Source organism: Fundulus heteroclitus, chromosome 9 (assembly GCF_011125445.2).
Source record: "Fundulus heteroclitus isolate FHET01 chromosome 9, MU-UCD_Fhet_4.1, whole genome shotgun sequence".
NCBI lineage: Eukaryota > Metazoa > Chordata > Actinopteri > Cyprinodontiformes > Fundulidae > Fundulus > Fundulus heteroclitus.
This window is the reverse complement of record NC_046369.1, coordinates 34,541,079-34,562,979: the sequence shown is the minus strand read 5'-3', so window position 1 is coordinate 34,562,979 and position 21,901 is coordinate 34,541,079. Positions and strand designations below refer to the sequence as shown.

Here is a 21,901-nt window from a genome sequence, read left to right as displayed (position 1 = left end):
ACCGTAACTTCTGTTGATATTTTTGATAAATGTGTAACAAGCGCGGGACCTATTACAGTATCAATTAATTTTCGGTACCTTGCTATTTTGATAAGCCATGTGCCTCGCGTGAAGCTACAGCGTGTAGGCTTCGATGAGACTGACGTACTACGTGCTGCCGTCACAGTATGGGGGCGGGGTTACCACCGGAAGTCCATTGCACTCAAAGCAGTGAAAGGCGGTAGAAGAGGCGAGCGGTTATCGACGTAAACAAATGTCCTCGGACGGCCTGAACTTGGTTGTAGTTAGCTTCTGACGCTAGTAAATCAGTTTATTAAGTTGTGTTTTACCCACAATGCCTAGCCTTGAAGCTGACCATTATATTTGTTTAGAAGCGCGGCTGCTGACCAGTTCTGTTGGATGTCTGTAAAGATGTTGTAACGTTCAGGGTTCCGCAGGTTGCTATGTTAGGAACCTGTGCCTTAAAGGTTAGATCAGCTCTTACAGGAAAGACTTTAACTACTAGAACCACCCCAATCTGAGCAAGATGGAGGCTTCTCTGGAATTAATGAGGAATCCTGACTTCAGGTAACATGAGCCCAGATTGACCAATGCCTTCTGCGAGATTCGGGGTTTAAACGTGACGATGATCTATCCTTTGTTGCTTATGTTTTATCTCACTGGCTCTAACAGACGTGTTTTCCTTCAGCTCTGTCCTGTCCTCGTGTGAGCCAGAGCTCCAGGAACTGATGAGACAGATCGACATCATGATCAACCACCAAAAGAAGGAGTGGGAGGCTGAGATCAGCACCCTGGAGCTCAGGGTGAAGAGTGGAGAGGAGGAGCTTTTGACCTCTAAAAACATTATTGAGCGAAGGGACCTGGAGGTAAAGTTAACGTGGCCAAAAATCCCAGCTGAGGGTTTTCCTAAAGCATCCAAATCGATAAAACTTGAATGTTGATTTGACTCTTGAGGAGTTTAAACCTTGTTCAAGCATTTCCATTTGCCGACATGCCCTTCGTTGCAGATCGGATTACTTCGCCAACAGCTGGAGGATGTCCAGAGAAGTCGCCAAGATGTTGTTGCAAAGCACGAGCAACAGCTGCAGAAACTCCGGGAAGAGGTGAGGAGCTCGAAGCGCGTACCTGTGAAGCCATCTGTTATTGTGTCCCGCACACGCATTTAAAAGTGCGACCAAGTGATTGTCGACACGCTTCCTTTCAGCTCGACAAGCTAAAGAGAAGTTACCAGAAACTGCAGCGCAAACAGCTCAAGGACACATCTGGAGGAGGAAAAGTGACAGGCCATTCAAAGGTTACATCACCACACGCCTGCTTCTATTCCCGTCGTTTAGATGGGTCCCAATAATCCCACTGAACCAGAGTGAATTTTGTAGGAATCCCAGGAGCGCTCTGCAGAATGGGAGCAGCAGCGGGCGCAGTACCAAAAACAGCTGACAGCCCTGGAAGCTCAGAATGAGAGCCTGACTGAGGAGATCTCACACATTAAAGTAACAACATATTTCTATAACTCTTATAAAACATGCTAAACCAGGCAGGACTTAAATCTGTAGAGGTCAGGATTCCTTTATTTTTCTCTAACATGTGATGTCTGATTTGCAGAGCCAGCGGGCATCACAGAGAGTGGAGCAGGAGCACAGGGAGTGTTGTTCAGAGGTGCAGCGCCTCCGTACTCAGCTGGAAGAGAGCCGCAGCAGCCTGCTCTCCCAGCAGCTGGAACTGGAGCGTCTCCGACCCTGTGGGCCCCTGTTGGGACAGCACCAGCGGGACCAGCAGGTTAGCAGGGGTAGATTAAGCGCTCAGGAAAAACATTTTCAGCTCAATCTGAGGAGAAAAAAAACAATAGGAATCGTCATTTGGACAACTAGTAAGCATAAGTAACTATCCTGCTGGAAGCATCAAAGTTGAACCCATATTGGGATATTATTTGATAACTCATATTTTTAAAACGCTGGTTTTTCAACAACACCAAAATCTGAAAAGTGTGGCATGCATTTGTATTCCGTCTTTTCCATAGTCCGTACCCTGCAGAACTATTCATGTCTTTTGGGTTTTGTAGCTACTAGCGGTGCACCTCTAGAGACTTGAATGGATTCCTGTTCTTCTCTGAAAAAGTAGCTCAAACCCAGTCAGTTTGGAAGGGAAAGCATCTGTGAACATTCATTTTCAAGTCTTGCCCCAGATTCTCAATTGGATTTAGGTCTGAACTTTGACTGGGCCCTTCAACACATGTAGGTGCTTTGATCTAAAGCGTTTCATTGTAGTTCCGGCTCTACGTTTACGGTCATTTGTCCTGCATAAAACACGGTGCTGGCAGACTCATGCTGTGTAGATGGTGTGTATAGTGTTGATATTCAGCCACACGGTGTTGGTATCTGGGCCAGAAAGTAAAATTTTGGACTCTTCTGACCATAAAAGCTTCATGGTGTTTGTGACCTGGAAGAACGGCTGTATTTCTTTATAATGCTGTTAAATTATACACAGATCTATTTACCAATTAGGTGACTATAGAAACACTGCTGACATCCAGCAAGAAGGTTCTGGGTTTGAATCCAGGCCAGGGGCTTCTTGTGTTTGCATGTTCTCCCTGTGCATTTGTTGCTTTTAGCTGGGTACTCTGGCCAAAAACATGACTGTTAGGTTGATTTCTCAGTCTAAATTGGCTATAGGTGTGACTGCGTGTGCGTGGTTGTTTGTCTGATGTTGTATGTGTCAGAAAAAAGCCAGGCGGTGGGCACAAGGCAAGTGTTATGTGTTGACTTGGCTTCCAAAATGTCTCAGATCTTTCCCAACACATGCAAAAATTCATTCAGTCAGAGCTCCATCCTTCCCAGCCAGAGTGCAAAAAGAAACAAAAGACAGCGGTAGAGTAAAAACTGTTCAAGCCTTTAATTGATCTGACCCCACTGTTCTCCAGATGCTGCCAGAGGAACAAGAGGGGCACCAAAGAGCTCAGAACGAAGCTGCCAGACTCTGTCGACTGCTTCAAGCTAAAGATCAAGTCATCCGGTGGGTGGACCTTTAAGATTTTCCACCTCGCTAGATGTAATGCAACACCTTAAACACCAGGAGGCACCCTAACTCCACGTTTTTCAGGATGTGGCAGAAGTAGAATGTGAAGAAAAGGTTACAACATGATGCTTTTGTGCCCATGTTGACGGGGTTTCCTGTGTCCTGCAGCTCTCTGGAGGACTGCCTGGCAGCCCAGGGCTGTGCCGGTGTGGAGGTCCTCAGGAAAGACCTGGAGAAGACTGCTGCCAAGCTTCAGGGCGCCCGAGCATGTGAGGCACAGCTCAAGGCTGAGCTCGTGTGTCTGAAAGAGAGGTGAATTTGGGCGTCCTTGGCTAAAACCTGAATTACGTAACATGCATCCAGTTCTGCTCTTCATTCTCTTTATATTTAAATCTTCCCCGTCCTGTGGTTCCCCTCATCTGGGCTCAGATTGGATCGTATGAGCAGACAGCAAAGGGATCGAACAACGATGGAGCAAGAACTGAGAACCGTCAAGGCCGATCGTGACTCGTCGACTTCTGAGATCAAAAAGGTCAGAAATCCGCTGGCGTTTTTTCTCTGTTGGTTTAGGCGCTGCCACGTCAGTGCACCTCTGCCATCTGTGGAATCCTGCAGCTCAGGGAGGAGCTGGAGAGGGCCCGGCAGACCCACGGCGGGGAGGTGGAGGGAATGAGGAGGGAGGTGTCGAGGCTGACCAGCGAGCTGCACCAGCGCGACCTGTCCATCTCCGCTCTGAGCGGCTCCTCGTCCAGCGCCAAGCAGCAGCTTCACAGCGAGGCGCAGCGGGCGGAGCAGAAAGCAGCTGAGCTCAAGGTGAGTTGGCTTCAGATCTGGTTTAGCAAACTGGATAAAGGGAATCAGCAGCTCCCAGTGGCCCCCCCATGCATTATTGGTTCCAAAATCCTGCTCTGTTCCTGAAGGTGGTTTGGGTCAAAATGTTTGCTGCGAATGTCCTGAAACCCAGTTTTGGTCTAGCAGGGTACCGCAGCGTCTTGCAGAAGTATCACCGCCACTCTCGACAAGTTTTCTCTTTTTATCACATAACTATCACAAACTTTAATTGTATTTCTTTGGGATTAGAATGTATAAACCAACAGAAATGCTTGAAGTGAAGGGAAAAAAAAGACGCAAGGTTTTGCTTTTTTTATTTATTTATTTTTTATTTACAAATTTCTGCAAAGTGTGGCATGTATTTATATTCAGTCCCATTTTGTCATAGCCACCTCTGTAATTACACCTGAAAGTCAGCTTTCCTCTCAGAAACAGCTCAGAATCAAAAACAGTCCCAAATAGCATCGATGTTTCATGTCTTGGATTTTGAATCTGAGGTCTAGACTTTGACTGGACCACTGGAATCCAGAATTATACTGTATGTGTAGGATCATTGTCCTGGTAGAATCTCTTTTTATTATTGTTCTTTAATGGCTATTTTTAGTTTGTGGCTCTGTAGAGCGCTTTGTTTCAGCCGGTAGCTGTTTTTAACCGATTTATAAATAAAGTTGGCGTGGTCCTGGTTGAAGGTGAAGCACCACCCTAGTCCCAGGTCCTTTGCAACCTCTAGCAGGTTTTCTTCCAGGATTTTCCATCTAGTTATCTCCATCCATCATCCTCTCTGACCAGCTTCTTCTTCTCTTGTTGAAGAAAAGAATCCCCTCACTGCAGCTCCTCCAGAACTGATTGTCAGATTAAAGCACACCTTGCCTAGCTTGTTGATGTAGATGAGTGACCATGTCTTGGTAGATTTGTTCTTGTGACACATTCTTTCTATTGTCAGATGAAAGGTGTTCTTCTCCACACCTTTCTCCCTGACCTGTCTGCTGTGTTCCTATGTGTTTACATATAGCTTGATTCTGTCACCTTAATGCTGATTGCATTGGTTTTTATTTCGGGGTACTGTAATAAAGGAGGCTGAATGCAAACATGCAATAATAAAATCCATCCAAGTTTTGCGGCTGTAACAGGGCAAAAATGTGCCTCTGCAAGGCGCCATGTTTAAATGCACTGCTGGGTTTAGTGAAGCCACCCAGATTTTCTCCTCTTACTCACGCAGATGGCTCAGGCCCAGCTGGACACTTTGCAAGCTGAGAACCAGCATCTGGAAGGTCTGCTGGAGAGACTCCTGCCTCACTCACCCGAGGTTTGCCTGTCGATATTCATCACCTAACAGCAGCTAAGAGTCTTCCCCCAAAGCACCTGCTGGGCTTGCTCGGGAATGTGGCTCATCCCTGAATCGCTCGTCTCTCCTCAGGAGCCAGGAGTCGCACCGGCATCCCTGCAGCAGCGCTCCGTGTCTTCCATGAGCAGCCTGGGACAGGAAGAGCGACGGTTAAGGCAGGCGCTTGCTCAGGCCCAGCTGCAGCCGGACGCCGCAGATAAGACGCGCCAGGAGAGGAGTGAGCGCGCTCTGCTCAGCCATGCCATGACGGAGCAACTGCAGCCTGATCAGGAACGGTGAGCGGCGCACACATATGGCTGCCACACAAAATCCTTCCACACCACCACACTCTGAGCCCCTGTTGTTGCAGGCTTCAGGCACAGAAGGCCGCCTCTAGCCATGAAGGAGAGATCCAGAGGCTTTTCAAAGCGCTTCAAGTCTTACCAAAGTCTTCCATGGAGCAATCCGGCAGCCAGCGCATGGACAGCAGGCCCTATTCCTCCTCATCTTCCTCCTCTTCCAGCAGCAGTGCTAGACTGACCAGGAGAAACTCCGTGCCAACCTTACCTCCACACAAACCTGCTGCTGAGGGCCAAAGCTCCAGCTCTGAAGACTCTCTGACCCCTGGATCCAGAGAGAAAGGCATTCCCTCTCACTCCTTAGAGGTGAGTTTTATTTTAAAAGAAAAGAAAATACTTATGACCCTGCACCGCTCTGTCTGTCAAGTTTGTTTTCCGCCCCACCAGGAGGAGCTGTCGGCGTCGCCTGCACACAGCGCCGTCACCCGTTTCCTGGAGGAAGAGAGCTTATGGTCCAACGAGCTGCGGCAGAAACTGGACAGCCACATCCAGGATATGAAGAACAACTTCAAGACTGTGTCCAAGGTCCTTGCAAACAGCTCGGAACAAGGCTGACACTGAATCTGTGCGTGGCAGCCGGCCTCAGCAGGGATTTATTAAATCTGATAAACGGCAGCAAAAAGGATGTCGATTCTTTCGAGACGAAGGCTCCTGGATCCACAAGTTCTGCACGTTTCTGCTGCTGCAGTGTTTCAAATCTTGCGCCGTGTGTTGGAGTGCTGAAAACTGCATGAGACAAGGGTCTGAACGCTGGGGAAACTGGGCATATTTTAAGGAACATCAAGTCACTTCTGAAGAGCCCCTGTTTTGTATAGTGCATCTATTATAGGATGATGGATGCACAGTGCTGTGCTGCATCAGGGCGGGGTGCATCACTTGGCCATGGCGTCGTCTCATGTCATTCCTTTTATTCATATTTAAGGATCAGCTGGCTTTCTGATCTGCTCAGAGCTCTATACGAGCCTATGACTGGTCAGATAATTATTAGCCAATCAGAGAGCAGGTCAGCTGCCGTCATTTGGAGTCACTTTCAACATCGAGCATACTGAAGTGAGTGAGTGGTCATCAGTGCAGGCGGAGCATCTGTACAGCATAACATGACGTACAGTTTGTGTTGCCGTGTTGGAGCCAATCAGTGACAGTCTGGCTTTAGTTAATTAGTGATCAAATACCTTGTGCTACAGTGTCAGGTAGGGAAGGGATGCTGGAGGATTGTTTCCTTAAAGCCCTGGATCCCCCTGCACCATTGAAATGTAGCAGTGAGATAGGTATGACATCAAGCAGATGCTATAACACTGATCGACCCTTCTTATTAATTTTTTTATATATATAATTTTTCCTGTAGAGCCATGTGCTATTGGATGAAGAAAAAAAATGCTCTTTCTGGGACTTTATTGTAGAAACCATTCTAGGCCAATTAACTGAATTTATAAGGATGAAAGAGGTTCTGTTGTTAGCTCTTGACTAGCTGTAACCATTCTTTCTGCTTTATACTTCATTGGTTTCTCTACTCAGTAATCTATAAGAACAGCATGCAATTATTATATTAATGCTTAAAATTGCATTGATGATATTGGTTGCTTCTGTCTTCTCTCTATTATTTTTTTTCCCTTCACCAAGATGATCCACCACTGGCCATCTATAATCAGGTGTGGGTATCATGTCCAGCAATATTATTGGCGTGCAGATTGGGAAAACATTGCACTTGAAATACCACAGTCTATCAAATATTGCATTGAAACAGTCCCCTGCAATCTCAGTTTCCCCCATTGTTAAGATTAAAATGACAACAGGTACGCTGCTCAGGCAGTTTAATAACTCTTATCATTGAAGAGGCCTTAGATTCTCTGGGTTTGCTGTCTTTGTAGAAACAGCTCCGATCATGGGGACAAATTCCTGCTCCAGATGTGTAAAACGACCTACAGTACGGAGAGTCAGATGTCATCAAAGGTTTCCCCGCATGTGTTTGATGTCATCTTTTGGAAAGCCAACCTATTTACTATCCAGTCTCTTTACATTGTTTAGGTTTTAGAGCCCTGTGTCTCCTTTACTTAGCCTCTCCAGTTCCACCAGCGTCATAGCCACCCACTCTGCAGAGGCCCTGCAGCTAGTCTACGTAGGAATGTGTGCACCATGCCAGCGCTGTCATGAAGCTTCCCCTGCAGCTTGCTTTGTCCTCATCATTAGAAACCTGATGGAATGTTAATATCAACCATGTGGACGGCTGAGAGGCCAGGGGAGCTATGTCCAGATGCATTTTATAGCTTCTTCTTAACGAGTTGCACATTGAAAGAATGGAAATAAATTGAGAAAAAAAAAGCAAACAGAAGAAAAAATGTGTTTTTTATTATTTTATTTTATTTTATTATGGGGAACAGAAAAGTGATGGTTGGCTGCCTTTCAGACCTCTGACTTCTCACGTTGGTATGGCCATGCTTGTTCTGCGAGCCCCCCCAACAAACAGCGCTAAGCGGGCATTCCTCTGGCTCTGAGGGTCCTCTGGGGGGGGGCTTATTAACAAAAACATTTAATCCAGGTGCAGGTAGATGAAGTTTATTTATATAATGAGAAATAAATGCTTCTGAGTATAAGACTTGAACAAACTGAATAGATGTAATAGTTCTAATGATTGTGTTATACTTTATAAAGACGATTTCAAATCAATTCATTCCATGTAAGTAGGAACACAGCTAACTAAAATCTGATATTGTTTCTTTGGACTTATCTGACTAATTGGTGTGGAAAAAGTCCTAAATAGAGAGATCAAAACAATATATATTAAAACCTAAAAAGATCACAATATTGAAAGGTGTACAATCCTAACAGCAGTTGGTCACTTTAATCACCTGAGGCACAAAGCTGGATCGGTCTGGTGGTTCTGCTTCTAATGTGGTAATCTATCGCTTCCCATTGGCTGAAGTGCATGGCTGCTGATTCTGAGGGGTACTATGGACTCACACTGTGACCCTTAAATACTGTGATCATCTCGTTTTGTCCATGCTGAGGACAAAGCTAGCTCCTCAGCACAACCATCCCTGTACATTGATGCAATGCACCCATGATTGAGTCCAAATACTTGTAGTATGATCCACAAAGGAAACGATTGTGTTTTCCCCGTGTGGATACACAGTAATTTGTTACCAGTGTGAACATCAGTGGACTGAGTACACATCCTTGAGGAGTCCCCGTTCTCATTGTGGTGTAGTTAGAGAGGCTTTGTCTAATGCAAACTGACTGCAGTCTGCTGGACAGACTGGTTCAGATTCAGGAATGTTTAGGAATAGAGGAGAAGTCGCTCTATTAGCCTGTGGTACATGACTTTATTAACACTACATGATACTGCGCAATGAAATGCTCTTTTCATTAGATGGCTGAGTACCAAAAATAAGAGATCTTTTTCTGCCATAGAAAGTGGAATAAATGAGGTATCTAAAAGACATTTTCCATGCATTATATGTTGTTCTACAAGCATCCAGCAGAGGGAGCAGTGAACTATTGTCAAAAAGCAATGAAACATCCAGGTCATGCACTGTTTGCAGTATTTCATGGGCTCATATTAGGATTTAGGCGTGTTGCTGTTATACAACAGGAATGCGTATCCAATCCAACATTCTCATTAAATAAAAGGGAGGTGTTGGTGGATATCACTTTATCTGTCCCATCTTGATAAATTGAGATATCTGAGGAATTCAGGGAACTTCCCTTATCTTCAGGATCATAACTTGTCATGGGAAAAAAAAACGAAGATGGATTGTTTGTGTAAATGGCTGACTTATCTCTTTAGAATCGCTCCAGGGTGGTGCAGGCTGGAGAGGATTTTTTCTTCTTAAAACAGGGTCAGCATGCCGGGAAAACAGTGCATGGAAGAGCAACGGTGATCCTCTGATATAAATGGAAGTGAGTTATCAGATTCACAGAAATGTAAATGTTCTAATGAGATCAACGATTTAATTAAGCGCTGTAGCAGGTTGGTTGAAAGCGGTGTATGGGATAAATGAGTTTAAATGAGTTGTTAAACTTCTGTCGCCAGATAAGCAGACTTTTCCCAGAATTGTTGCAGCCTGCAAGCTCCCTTTGTTGCACATTCCATGGCGGGAACTCGGAGAACATGCTTGACGTGCCTTGCGTGTGTCTGTCCTACTTCTGCTTCCAACAATACCCTTTATGTGAGAGGAACGTCTCATTGTTCCTCTGGCTGCGCACACTTCAGGACGGTGGGGGTCACAGGCAGTGGGCGCAGGTTGCTGATGAGCACGTCTCGTGCAAAGGGAGCCACTTTAGGGTGCTTTGAAGGCCCTGCAGACTAAAAGACGTGCGGTGCTTTAAGAGAGCACTGCCAGAAGGGCCGAGAGGAAAAGAATGCATTCCAGCGCACAATGAGTGCATTTAGATGCATTGTTTCCCAAATACAGCACACACACACCTTACTGTACTCGGCTGTGTGGTGAAAGGAAAAAGAAACGGTGCCATAACTCAGCTCAACCATGGATTCTCCTTGTATTTTTAAAGTTTCCCTTTCTCCTTACTGTTTTGGGTCTGTTGACTTGAGAACAGTAGGCTGTTACTTCTGGGACTGTTAAACTGAGTCTTAGTCATCAGTTGCTCTGCTTAAATCCTGCTGATTGATATATGCTGATGAAGACTCCAGCTCCAAAACAATATTCATCTCAAGTACACCACTGACCCTCTTGACTTACCAGCTTTCTCCCAACAGTACAGTTCAATGGAGAAGTTAACATTTAGTCATCATTGACATAAATGTCCTTAATTTTGGGCATTTTAGATCAGGGTTTCTGTAGGGTCTTAAGAAGTCCTTAAAAGGCTTAAATTTAATATTCTATGTTTTAGGCCATTTAATGTTTTTTAAGTGCTTCTATGTTTTAGATTACATGTACACATGTCTTAGATTTACATTTTTTTCATTTTTTCATTCATTTCATATTATTATGATTGATAACTTGATAGACATTCTTTTTATTTGTTCTGTTTGATTGTGTGCTGGTGCAGGAGTTTGGGTGTTATTATGTTGGGACAAAATCCGAAAGCCCTAAATAGTCCCCCGGTAAAATTTTGTTCCTGAAGTTGACTGGTTGTAGTTTGTTTAAGGAATTTAACCCAGGATGCTCCTCTTATAATATTCACTATCAGATCCTTTGTCATGGGAAAGTGTTGCTGCTGTTTTACTTTGAAGCGGGGACACTTCTGATACAAAAAAAAAAAAACTACCCACAGCCAAAGGTCAGTGATCTTTGTTGCCCTGATTAGCTGTTCCTGTTTGTTAACGGAGGGAACTGACACACATCAAAGGATGCAACATGTCTAGTTAAATGTGTGTTTGCCTTGAAAGTTAATTGCTGCTGGAAAACATTTACTTAAGCTTGCTAAGCTTTATTTCCATAAATCTCTGTAATAATGTATTTTTAGAAGTGTATGCTGCGATAGACTGGCGACCTGTCCAGGGTGTACCCCGCCTCTCGCCCATTGACAGCTGGAGATAGACACCAACAACCCTCATGACCCCACAAGGGATAGATGTGTTAGAAAATGGATGAATAGAAGTGTATATAGGCCTTCAATTTAATTCACAGGGATTTTATAAAGACTCAAAAAGCCCTACATTTCAATTCCTTAAGTGCAATGATTGTACAGCTTCAGCATTTTTTTTTCAAATAACAAAACTATAAAAACAATCTCAAACATGTACATAAAAGTCCTTAACTGGCCCCTTAATCACCTGATTACAGATATTTAAAGTGGTTTGTTTTATGGCACTGGGCCAAGTTTCAAACACAATCTGCAAATGTTTGACATGGTTTATGTGGGGGCTTCAGAGAGTTTTTTTGGAAGCTTGACGTGAGACCTGTTTTTATCTTTTCCAAAACCAGTGTTGGTGTTTTTTGTGTTTGGAATCATTGTCCTGTTGGAATTCACAATTTTGTCCGAGGGTTACATACCCACCGTTTAACCCAAAATGCCCCACTGAACTGAAAATAAAATGGTTCGATGCTCAAGAACAACCTTGGGACCAACCAGGTTTAAACGATTCATAAACTGGAAGAAGCTGGACCTCCACCATCCCATCACAACTGAGAGGAAGCTGGGCTAGAGAGCTCAACTGAAAATTGCCACTCCCCACATGGGCAAGCCTTCTGCAGAAATATTTTCTGGTAAAAGGAGATGAAGAAAATGAATATAAAGCTTGTTACATACTCCACGAGAACAAAGCAGTCGGGTGGGAAGAACACAAAAAAGTTTGCTTTGGCTCTGTCTATACATGTTGCACGAAACGCTCAGCTGCAGAAATCTGCCCTACGTCACGTCAGACTCGGAGGATGGGAGAGCTGAAAGTTAAGAAGCAGACACACCATAGCTCACCGTGTGCTCTGCCGCTATTTGTAAAGACTGCGAACATCGGGGATGTGCGGTGCTATGAGGGCGGGACTGCCCTGCTTAGTAATTTATAGAGTAGACGCAGCAAGTGAGCAGAATTGTCATGTTCAACCCCTTAAACCACCAGAGTTGAACTGTTGGACTGCAGTTCCACAGATGTGTGAGACATTTCTTCACTTCTCCAACCAATGGCCATCTAATTCCTGTCCAATCACAGTACAGTAGTCACAGTCCCCTTGAGAAAAAAAGCTCTGCACAGATGTGTTGAGACCTTCCTAGGCAGGGCTGAGAGACCAAAATGACGTCATTCTCTGCGGGAGCAAGACCAAATGTCACGTTTCTCATGGAGTATGTAGCGGCCTTTATTAATCAGAGTCACCTTCTTGAATGATGCTGACCTCAACTCTTGTGAATTTAAGGACTGTGGCTCAGATCTGGGTCCATCCCAGGAAAGCAAGGACTATAGACGATCCCTACTATTGGACAAATTACTACTGCGAGCTACAGGCCCATCTCAAACCTCCCTTTCATCAGTAAAGTGAATGAAAAAGCTGTTTCAAAATTTAAATACCTTTCCTAACAATGACCAGCTGCTTTGACGTTTTCTAGTCAGGTTTCAATGCTCGCCACATTACAGAGACCGCCCTTGTCAAGGTGTTTAATGTATATGCAGACTGTGGAAGAACCACAGTGCTGGTATGATTGGACCTGAGTACAGCATTTGATACTGTTGAGCATTCTATTCGAGTGCCTGGAAAACTGGGTCAACCTTTCTGGTGCAGCACTTGACTAGTTTAAATCCTACATAAATGACTTTTCTGTGTCAGTAGGTAACTTTACATCAGAGGCCACAAAAATCACATGCAGGGTTCCCAAAGGGTTCATCTCTCCTAGTCAACATCTACATGCTCCCTATATCTAAGATCATAAAAAAACATCAGCTACCATAACTATGCAGACGACACACAGCTCTACATCACCATGTCACCAGGTGACTATGAACCAGTTCAAGTGCTGAGTAAATGCTTAGGAGAAATCAATACATGGATGTGCCAAAACAATTTTAATAGAATAAAAACAAAACTGAAGTACTAATTTTTGGACCAATAGAGGAGCGATCAAAAGGTAGCACACAGCTAACTGATCCAAGCTCGGTCCGAGCTCGGCATGGATTGGTTTAACAAGGACAGTGTAAATGGGGCTTTAGCGACTCCTTTTATGCGCCTCTGAAGGTTCAGGTCTGAGTTCATCATGACTCCGTGATTTTGGCTTTGATCTGAAAGACGTTCATGTGTCGATAACAGTGATAGGTTTAAACCCTGCCAGGAAAAAGGGGGCTGCCACAATACTCAAGTAGCAACAGCATCTGTAAATGAATTTACTGTCCATAATTCAGCCATATTATTAAAAAGCAGATAGGTCTCATTGCTCATCAATTGCATTACTTTTGTCTGAAGGATCAATCACACATTTCCATTGAGTTTTTAGGGTTTGCACTCTTCAGGAAGGAGAAATTTCCCTTTTTTTGTGTTTCTTTGGTTGAACTCTGTCTCCAACTACACCACGTCTTCATATCCTCTCACTCAGTCAGCTTAGCGGTGCAGACTCCCCCCTAAGCACTGGAACCGTGCACCTCCTCCTCCATAAAAATCCTCCACATCTAAGTGCTTTGTATATTAACCAAAAAAGATCCTCATTTCTAGTTTTGGGCAAAGATTCCACTTAGCTTTCATGGAGCAGTGACGGCTGCTGTGAACATGTGTCCACTCATTCTCCAACACTTGTGGGAAATTTCCATTGCTGAGGATGGGATCAAATAAAGTCAAAGCTTCTGTCTTTAATTACTTCATCCCTGGCAATGTTCTGAACTCCTCAGCAAAAAAAGGAGAAATAAAGACATCTTCACCTGTTTCATCCTCCTCTGGAATAAACCGCAACAATCCCACATTCCCTACAGTCATCCCATGCGGGCCCAAACTGAGGAAAAACAATAGAAATTCTTGGAAATTAGAGCACATTATTCATGACATTTATCCCAGTCAGAGCAGGGAATCTGGGCTACAGAGTACGCTTTGATGTTGGATTGCCTTATGTAAAAACTATTCAGGACGTTCCTCGTTTGTTTTTTAAATGTACGTCTGCAACCACAAACACTGCAGAGGCCCATTTCTGCGCCTGGTGTCTTCTGCGACCGGATGCCGTTTTGACTGGGACGACCTTCTGGCCTGCATGTGGACAGTTAACCAGGCTATCTGACTCTTCTAATGGTTTTTGGTCGGATATTCTATTTTTGACTGAAATCAGATAAAAAAAAATTAACTCTTAGTGCTATAGTGAAAAGATCAAAGGTTTACTAGGGGTCAGTGAGAGAGAGAGAGAGAGAGACAGAGAGAGAGAGACAGAGAGAGAGAGACAGAGAGAGAGAGAGGAGCTATGCCTTCAGTAAAATAAATAGAGTGGAAAAGGCAAAAAGCATTCCAAGTATCCCAGCATTCATTGATGAATAGGATTGGGAAAGAGCCAGTTTACATTCTTTCAGCCACAGTGACATAAACAGCTCAGCATGTTGTGATTTGTACGTCTTTTCAATTGGAATGCCTTAGGAAATGACGCCCTTCCTTAAATTAAATTAGAAAAAAATTGGCCTCTTTCCACAGTACCATAGACATGAAATGGATGGCTTTGTCTTTTGAAAACAGCTAAGGTAAAGATTAGAGATTTGCCAATTGTCGATGCACATGGGTCACATTAAATAGGACAACTTTTTTTCCAGTCAGTTATGAGTACCAACATTATTTTGTAAATGTCACAATAATGATCTGGTATTGAATAACATGTATTTAACTTAGACCCATTTTAGGATTTTTAAGTTGGGGAGGCGACCTGTCCAGGCTGTACCCCATGTCTTGCCCAAGGACAGCTGAAGATAGGTAACAGACCCCCTGCAAGGACAAAGGGTATAGACAATAGATGGATGGATGAAGTTAGGAAAGCATCAACAATACACTTCTCCAAACCCTCCTACACAAAGAAGGGGAAAAGACAAAAAAGAAAATCACAGCTGAGGCAAACGGACAACACTTGACACAGGTAAGTGTATAATTTCTAACAACTTTGCATGGGATTCTATGCAGAATCTAATAAAGGAATGGGGTGTACTGTTTATATGAGTCAGGTATAAGGCTGCTGAATCCTAACAAAGGTATTCCAGTCATTTCTGAGTGTGTAGGACAGCGTTGTCCAAAGTTAGCCTTCAAGGCTTTGATTGCCCTGCATGTGCCTGCATGTAGGTGTTGTGCTGGTTCAACACAGCTGAGCCTAATGGGTGCTTATTTAGCAGGCCTCTGCAAACCATGATGACAGACTGAGAAGGTAAATTGTTCATTTGAATAAGATGTGTTGGAATTGGAACAAATCTAAAACATGCAAAAGGCCTGTCTTCCAGGCCTGGAGTTGGACATTTTTTTAGTGGGACACAACTGATTGCCTAAGATCCATATATAGGCTCCATTTGAACTGTCGCTCCTTGCTCCAGCTCCTTACTCCTGTTCCTTGACCTTTCTATCGTGGGTAGGAAAGGAGATTTGGACTATAGTGCCGATTTTGGACAGCCTTCAATTCCTACGTCATTATATGATGGAAATGCACATGGATGATGCGAGCCTAAAGTCCTCCAAAAATGAACTACAAAGTGTGCACTCTCCGCTCTCTGGCCATTTTCGTTAATGTCCGTGATGTGGGCTATGCTTATACTTCATGTCACGCAAAGGATTGCGGGACTCCTTATAGCTCAGTGGAAGGAAGCATATAGTCTCCTTTTCCTACCTGCAGTATTCGGACAGCACATCATCACTGCGACTGCAGACACACTTCCACTTAGGCTAAAGAGGTATTCGGGTGGACCCGTAGGAATAGTGAGTTGGGAGTCTGACTTCCATGTAATACCTGAACACTTTCTGGTAACACAGAGAGCCAATTCCATCAATGTTGGCTGAAAACTCATTTCAGCCGCTTGTATCCGGGATCTCGTTCTTTTGGTCACGACCCAAAGCTCGTGACCATAGATGAGGGTAGGAACGTAAATCGACCGGTAAATCGAGAGCTTCGCCTTTTGGCTCAGCTCTCTCTTCACCACAACGGATCGGTACAGCGCCCGCTTCACAGCAGACGCTGCACCAATCCGCCTGTCGATCTCCCGCTCCATCTTCCCCTCATTCGTGAACAAGACCCCAAGATACTTGAACTCCTCCACTAGGGGCAGCACATCCTCCCCAACCCGGAGAAGGCACTCTACCCTTTTCTGGTTCAAGACCATGGCCTCGGATTTGGAGGCACTGATTCTCATCCCGGCCGCTTCGCACTCGGCTGCGAACCGCTCCAGTGAGAGCTGTAGATCACGCCCTGATGAAGCCAATAGGACCACGTCATCCGCGAATAGCAGAGACGCAATCCTAAGGCCACCAAAACGGTTGTTGGCTTGCTTTTCCTTAACTGTGTACTGTTTGCAAAGCCCCCTAATAAACATATTTGAGACTGTAATGAAAAGGTAATGGTGTTGTTGACATACTATTGGAAAAGTCTTGCCCAACTTGTCACAATCTCCAGCTGTCTGTTTTAGGTAACGCACGTTTATTTATAAAGCATTTTTCAGTAACAAGACGATTCAAAGTGCTTTACATGAACAAAACAAAGAACAGAGGAAAGAACAGCATTACAGAGAAAGAGGGAAAACATTACAGAGGCAAGCACATTACACTGGTACAGCAGCAGGTCAGATACAATATAAGACAAGTTGGACTACAAACTTCAACATTAACATTTAAAGACAGATCTAAACAAACAGGTTTTTAACCTTGATGTAAAGGAACTCTGTGTTTCAGCACTTTTAAAGTCATCTGGGAGTTTGTTTAGTGAGCATAGGCACTAAATGCTGCTTCTCTGTGTTTGGTTCTGGTTCTGGGTATGTAGAGTAGGCTGGAGACAGAAGACCTGAGTGGTCTGGAGGGTTTATACACTGATAACAAGTCTGTGGTGTATTTAGGTGCTAAGCCATTCAGGGATTTACAGACAAGCAGGAATATTTTAAAGTCTATTCTGAGTTTTAGGTTGGTTCTGAATCGTGTCTTCTTTGGTTTAATATCCTTCAGTGTTTGTTTATTCATACTTTTGTAGCTTTAGTTTGTGGATTCTGTTAGTTCATTCTGTAATCATTTTGGTTTTATATTCTGTCAGATTTCAAACCCTGTTAATTATTCTCCTTCAAAAAAACAAAAAACTTTGTTGAAACATTTTGTCTCGTCTCCAAGAGACTTCTTTAGTCCGAGGAGGTACAGCTAAACTCAGTTTTATCAGGAGTTCCTTCACATATTGGATCAACAAGTTTAACAGTGACAATCAAAACTGGTTGCTAACATGCAAAAGAGGATCATTCGTCTAACAGCCAATCATTAGTGCTCTGATGGCCGTTCATAGTTCCCAGGGGGCTGAGTCATACAATATTTTCTTTTTCTACCGTGAGTTATTGAAATAAATCAGGATATTCTCCTTCCTTCACTGCTCTCATCACCATCAGCTGTGTCCCATTACTCACCTGATGATTTACACCTGCTACCCATGCCTTCTCTCCTCACTCCCTCTGTGTATAAGCTGTCTGGTCTTCTCTTCACATTTGCAAGTTCCTCTGTTATTTCTCATCTTGGTTTTTCTTATGTTTCCTTGTGGAAAGGTGCCTCCTGCCCCCCTGTTCCTCCATGCCTGTTGTTCCCAGTACTACGTCTGGCTGTAAGTTTTATTTTTGTCACTAAAACATCTTCATCTCCGTTTGGGTACTTCTCCTACTGCAACATGACAAAAATGTGTTTACCTTTTTGTTAAACCATCTACTTTCCAGGAGTGAACCCTCTCAATTATTGCATGAGGTTTAAGGCTAATTGGGTGTTAAATGTTTTCCTTTGGAGCTCCAGTGAAGGCGTCCGTCTAGCTCAGCTGAATAACCTGACCCCAGGGAGGGCTTTTTTTATTTACGGAAATTTAAAAAACAAACATCTTTTTTAATTGAGAAGTTTGCTACAAAGCAGAAGACCTTTTCAGGATGCTGGCTTAAGCTGCTATAAGATGTTGACTACAATGTGTAGTCAGACATAAAGTTTGAGCTTTAAAAAGGTGTATTAATAACAGGGAAACCTTGGTGCAAGTAGGCAAATCCTCTGCAGGAGGTGACAGGCAGAGATATGGTCCACGAGGGAGGTTTTGGGTCATACACAGAAAGGCAGAAGATGTGCAGACAGATCCGATAGGGCTATGCAGGGGTCATGGTCCAGAACAAAGTCCAGGTCATCGTCCAGAAAAACAGATAAGTGGATGAGGTGTTCGGCGTGGGCAAGATGAGACAGGGAAATCAAGAGAACAAGAATATCCAGGTGAAAAGTAGGCAAGACAGGCGAGGAAAGCTGGACATCTAATAAGTCAAAGGCTTTCAATAATCTGGCCCAGGAGCCTCTGGAAAGCCAGAATAATAAGGGCAGATGAAGAGGGGGAAAGAAGGGTTGAGCTGCTGCTGGCAAATGGATACAAGTGAAATGAACAAAATATCATGGTGCAGGAGAGTGTGAGACAGCCGAGGCCAGAAGACGACAGAACTACGTACATGAACTGATACACTACTCGGAGAGAGAGAAGCTATTACTCTAAATGCAGATCACAGTTTGCAAACGCAGAGACAAAGACTTTATTTTTTGGAGACCCGTTCTGATGAAACTATTTTCAGAGGGTTTGTCCAAGATGATCATGTTTACGTTTGGAGCATGAGGACGCCCACCCAACAGTGGAGTACAGGGTGGCAGCATCATGTCGTGGGCGTGTTTTACTCAGAAAGGGACTGGTTCACGTCACAACATGAATCATCACAGGTAAATGATACAAGGTGGGAAGATTTAGGCAAAAAAAGAAAAAAACTGGGATATAGATATAGGAATTCTAAACGAACGGTGTCATCAGTTTGAGCCGCAACAATCTCAACTCCTGAATCTGACTTGGTACGGTGACGGCGGGGTGTGAGTCTGACTGAGATGCTTCTATACCCAAACCCAGGGCGATGATGACGAGAGCATGTACCGTTTAATCCAATAGGAAAATTCAAGTGCAATACCAAATGTTCAGCTCTAAGAGGGCAGCACTAAGACGGTTTTAAAACAAATAATGTAGAACTAAACAAGTTAACAAAATTTAAAAGATTGCACAGTAATATTAAAGGAGCACCCTTAGGCCCAGTGTATACATTTGGCTGCAACAAAAAAGTGGGTTTTAGGGTTAGTTACGCTTTAAGTGTGATCATTGATCCTCTGAAACTGCATTCAGTTTATATTAAGAAGTAATTAAGAGTTGTTTAATTTTTTTAAATTTTTTTTTTGGTGTGTGATTAAATTAAATGTTTTTGTTTTTTTCATACCCAATAACTGAGAACAGTTGAGAGAAAAATAACAATGATGCTTAGATTTTGATGCCTTATAGTCAGATTGGGTCAAACTGTTTTCACTCTTGGTTTCAAAGAGGATAGACTTCCCTCCCCTATTTTCTTTTTTTCCATGCTTCATTACTTTAAGATGCAGTCCAGCTGGTTGGTAACAAGAACATTTGTACTCAGAAACAGACCTTGCTCTCTTCCCATTCCAAGAACAACTTCCCTCCCCTCCTGCTTTGCTCTAAAAACGAAGGACCCTGAAATCATTATGCAACATGCAACCATTTGGGTGTCATTATTACTTTGATGTTTTTTTTTTTTTTTTTTTTTTTTTTCAAATATTCTCACTGAAAACTAAACTTTTAGTGCCATTTATCAGAAATCAAAATATAAAAGGTTTTATATTAATATTAAGCAGGTGGAATGCTTTTCTCAATTCTCTAAAATCCCGCAATTTGCTACATCATGAACGGGAAGATTAGCCTCAATGACTAACCTACCTGCAAAGCCTGGGTGATTCCATGTGTTTATGTCTTTAATTACACGAGCCATAAACCTGTCAGTGTTTAAGGAGATCACAGAAAACACCGTCATCACCTGTGGTGATCACTCTGAGAGGCCACCACATCATAAATCATCAGGTTTCCCGAATGCTTTCTTAAGACAAGTTACATGAAGTAATTAGTTTAAAACTCTCATCATTAGTTTTACATGTATCTAATGTAATTTATTTAGAGGTAACAGATATGTGGAGAGGACAAGAACGTGTGGCACTTTTTTGGATGTTAATGAAACTTTATTTTTTATTTGTTTTATTTGATAGGGAGAGATACAACAACACAGACAAAGGTGTTTTGCAGAAGTCTGATGTCTGCATTATAGAGCTTATAGCGGCAGCTAATTCACAGAACTTGTCCCAACTTGATCTGTTGGTTTCATTGCCAATGGCGTGAACCTTCGGTTTACATTATTATATTTTAAAGCAAAACTCAAAGTATTGTAGTGGCTTATAGTTTAAAGCCAGGGAAGATGCATTGATTATGTCGGGTCCCCACAAAGTCAGCAAAAAGTGTCTATGTTTCACTACAGCAAACCTACACACACACACACACACACACACACACACACACACACACACACACACACAGCAGTCACTCCATGCTCACCTTGTGGGAAAATGTTGTTGTGCTGTTCTTTTCTGCCTGCTACATCCAAAGTTTGCCTCTGAAAAACGCCTTTTAAATATTTTGAGCGCTATTAAATGACTTCAAATGGGAGCTGCACTCATGAAAAACAGCATATTCAGTTCAAAGTTCTCAAAAAAATGAGCTCGAGAATGTGCAACACTGCTAATTCTTATTTATGGATTGTATTATCAAAAGATTTATCAACTTGTTGTCTCATAAGACATTTAAACTTTACGTTTGTTTCCAGTCAAGCTGAGCTTTTTAACCCTAAACACTAAACAGGGAAAGGGCTCCCCTTTTTCCTTTTTAATACAGACTGAAAATGTTTATTACCACTTCAACAACATTTTAATTGCAAACCGGTTCTCTCTTTTGAATGGAGAACAAATCCGATGACTTCATGTGAAAGACAGAAGATGCTTGTTAGTCTTAATTCTGCTAAGAAGGACCCAGCAGAGTGTTCTGCTCTCTGTATCAATAAAAGGTTTGTGTGCTCGCTAAAGGCAGCATGTCTAATAATTTAATCAGTAATAATATGGAGTAAACTAATAAATTGAAACTTCAATGTGAAAATATAAATCTTAGCTGTTGATCAAGAGTTACTGAGTGCAAAGCTAAACGACCTGAGAATAGACAACTATTTTCCACATAGAAACAACTTTAACAGATATTTAATACCTTTAAACAGACCCTTTGTCTTTCACATTTAGATGATTACAGATTATGCTTAATAAGTTTTTACATCATGCTAATGGTCACAAGGGTTTTGATCTGATCATGAACACGGTCTCTCAGACACTGCTGTCCATTTGTTCACATTTTAGCTACGCCAAGATGTTGTTTGTAAAATCATGCATATTGCATTTTTATCTCACTGCTGTCCTTCCACTGTTTAATTTGATTATTTCAGTTATTTTAATCTAAATATGTCATATTATCAATAATTGTACAATACTTGCTACAATACTTTGGCCATTCCAATAGTTTCGTTCTCTGTTTCTTTAGAACTAACTTTAGATTAAGTTTGGTTTTACTGATTTAGTCTGTAACTCTATGTATGTAGAGGAAGTTTATTGTTGATTGATAAGTATAAGAAACATGTTATAGAAACATGTTATAATCCTGGTGTTTATGGAGTATTGTGCAGAGCTTTTGTTCTTTTAAGCTAAAACCAGATGAAAATGAGTCCAGAATTGGGATGTTATTTTAACTAAAATGAAATTACAATGCAGTAGATCTTGGTTTGTTGCTTCCTTACAGTTACTTTTATCGCTATTTTATTGCTAATTTTATTTCCTATTTCCTATTCTCTGCTATACCTATTTTTATATGTGATGCA

The 21,901-nt window shown here is 42.8% G+C and overlaps 1 protein-coding gene across 1 annotated transcript; it reads left to right on the top strand.

Moving 5' to 3' along the window:
• The first annotated feature begins 190 nt into the window (after positions 1–190).
• cep63 (centrosomal protein 63) lies at positions 191–7,102 on the top strand. Its single transcript, XM_012861282.3, has 14 exons — positions 191–567; positions 689–866; positions 1,008–1,103; positions 1,205–1,294; positions 1,377–1,490; positions 1,603–1,776; positions 2,918–3,009; positions 3,181–3,324; positions 3,442–3,544; positions 3,628–3,825; positions 5,063–5,149; positions 5,261–5,463; positions 5,538–5,832; positions 5,914–7,102. The coding sequence occupies exons 1-14, from the start codon at positions 527–529 to the stop codon at positions 6,079–6,081; spliced, it is 1,983 nt and encodes a 660-aa protein (XP_012716736.2). The 5' UTR covers positions 191–526; the 3' UTR covers positions 6,082–7,102.
• Positions 7,103–21,901: the final 14,799 nt, after the last annotated feature.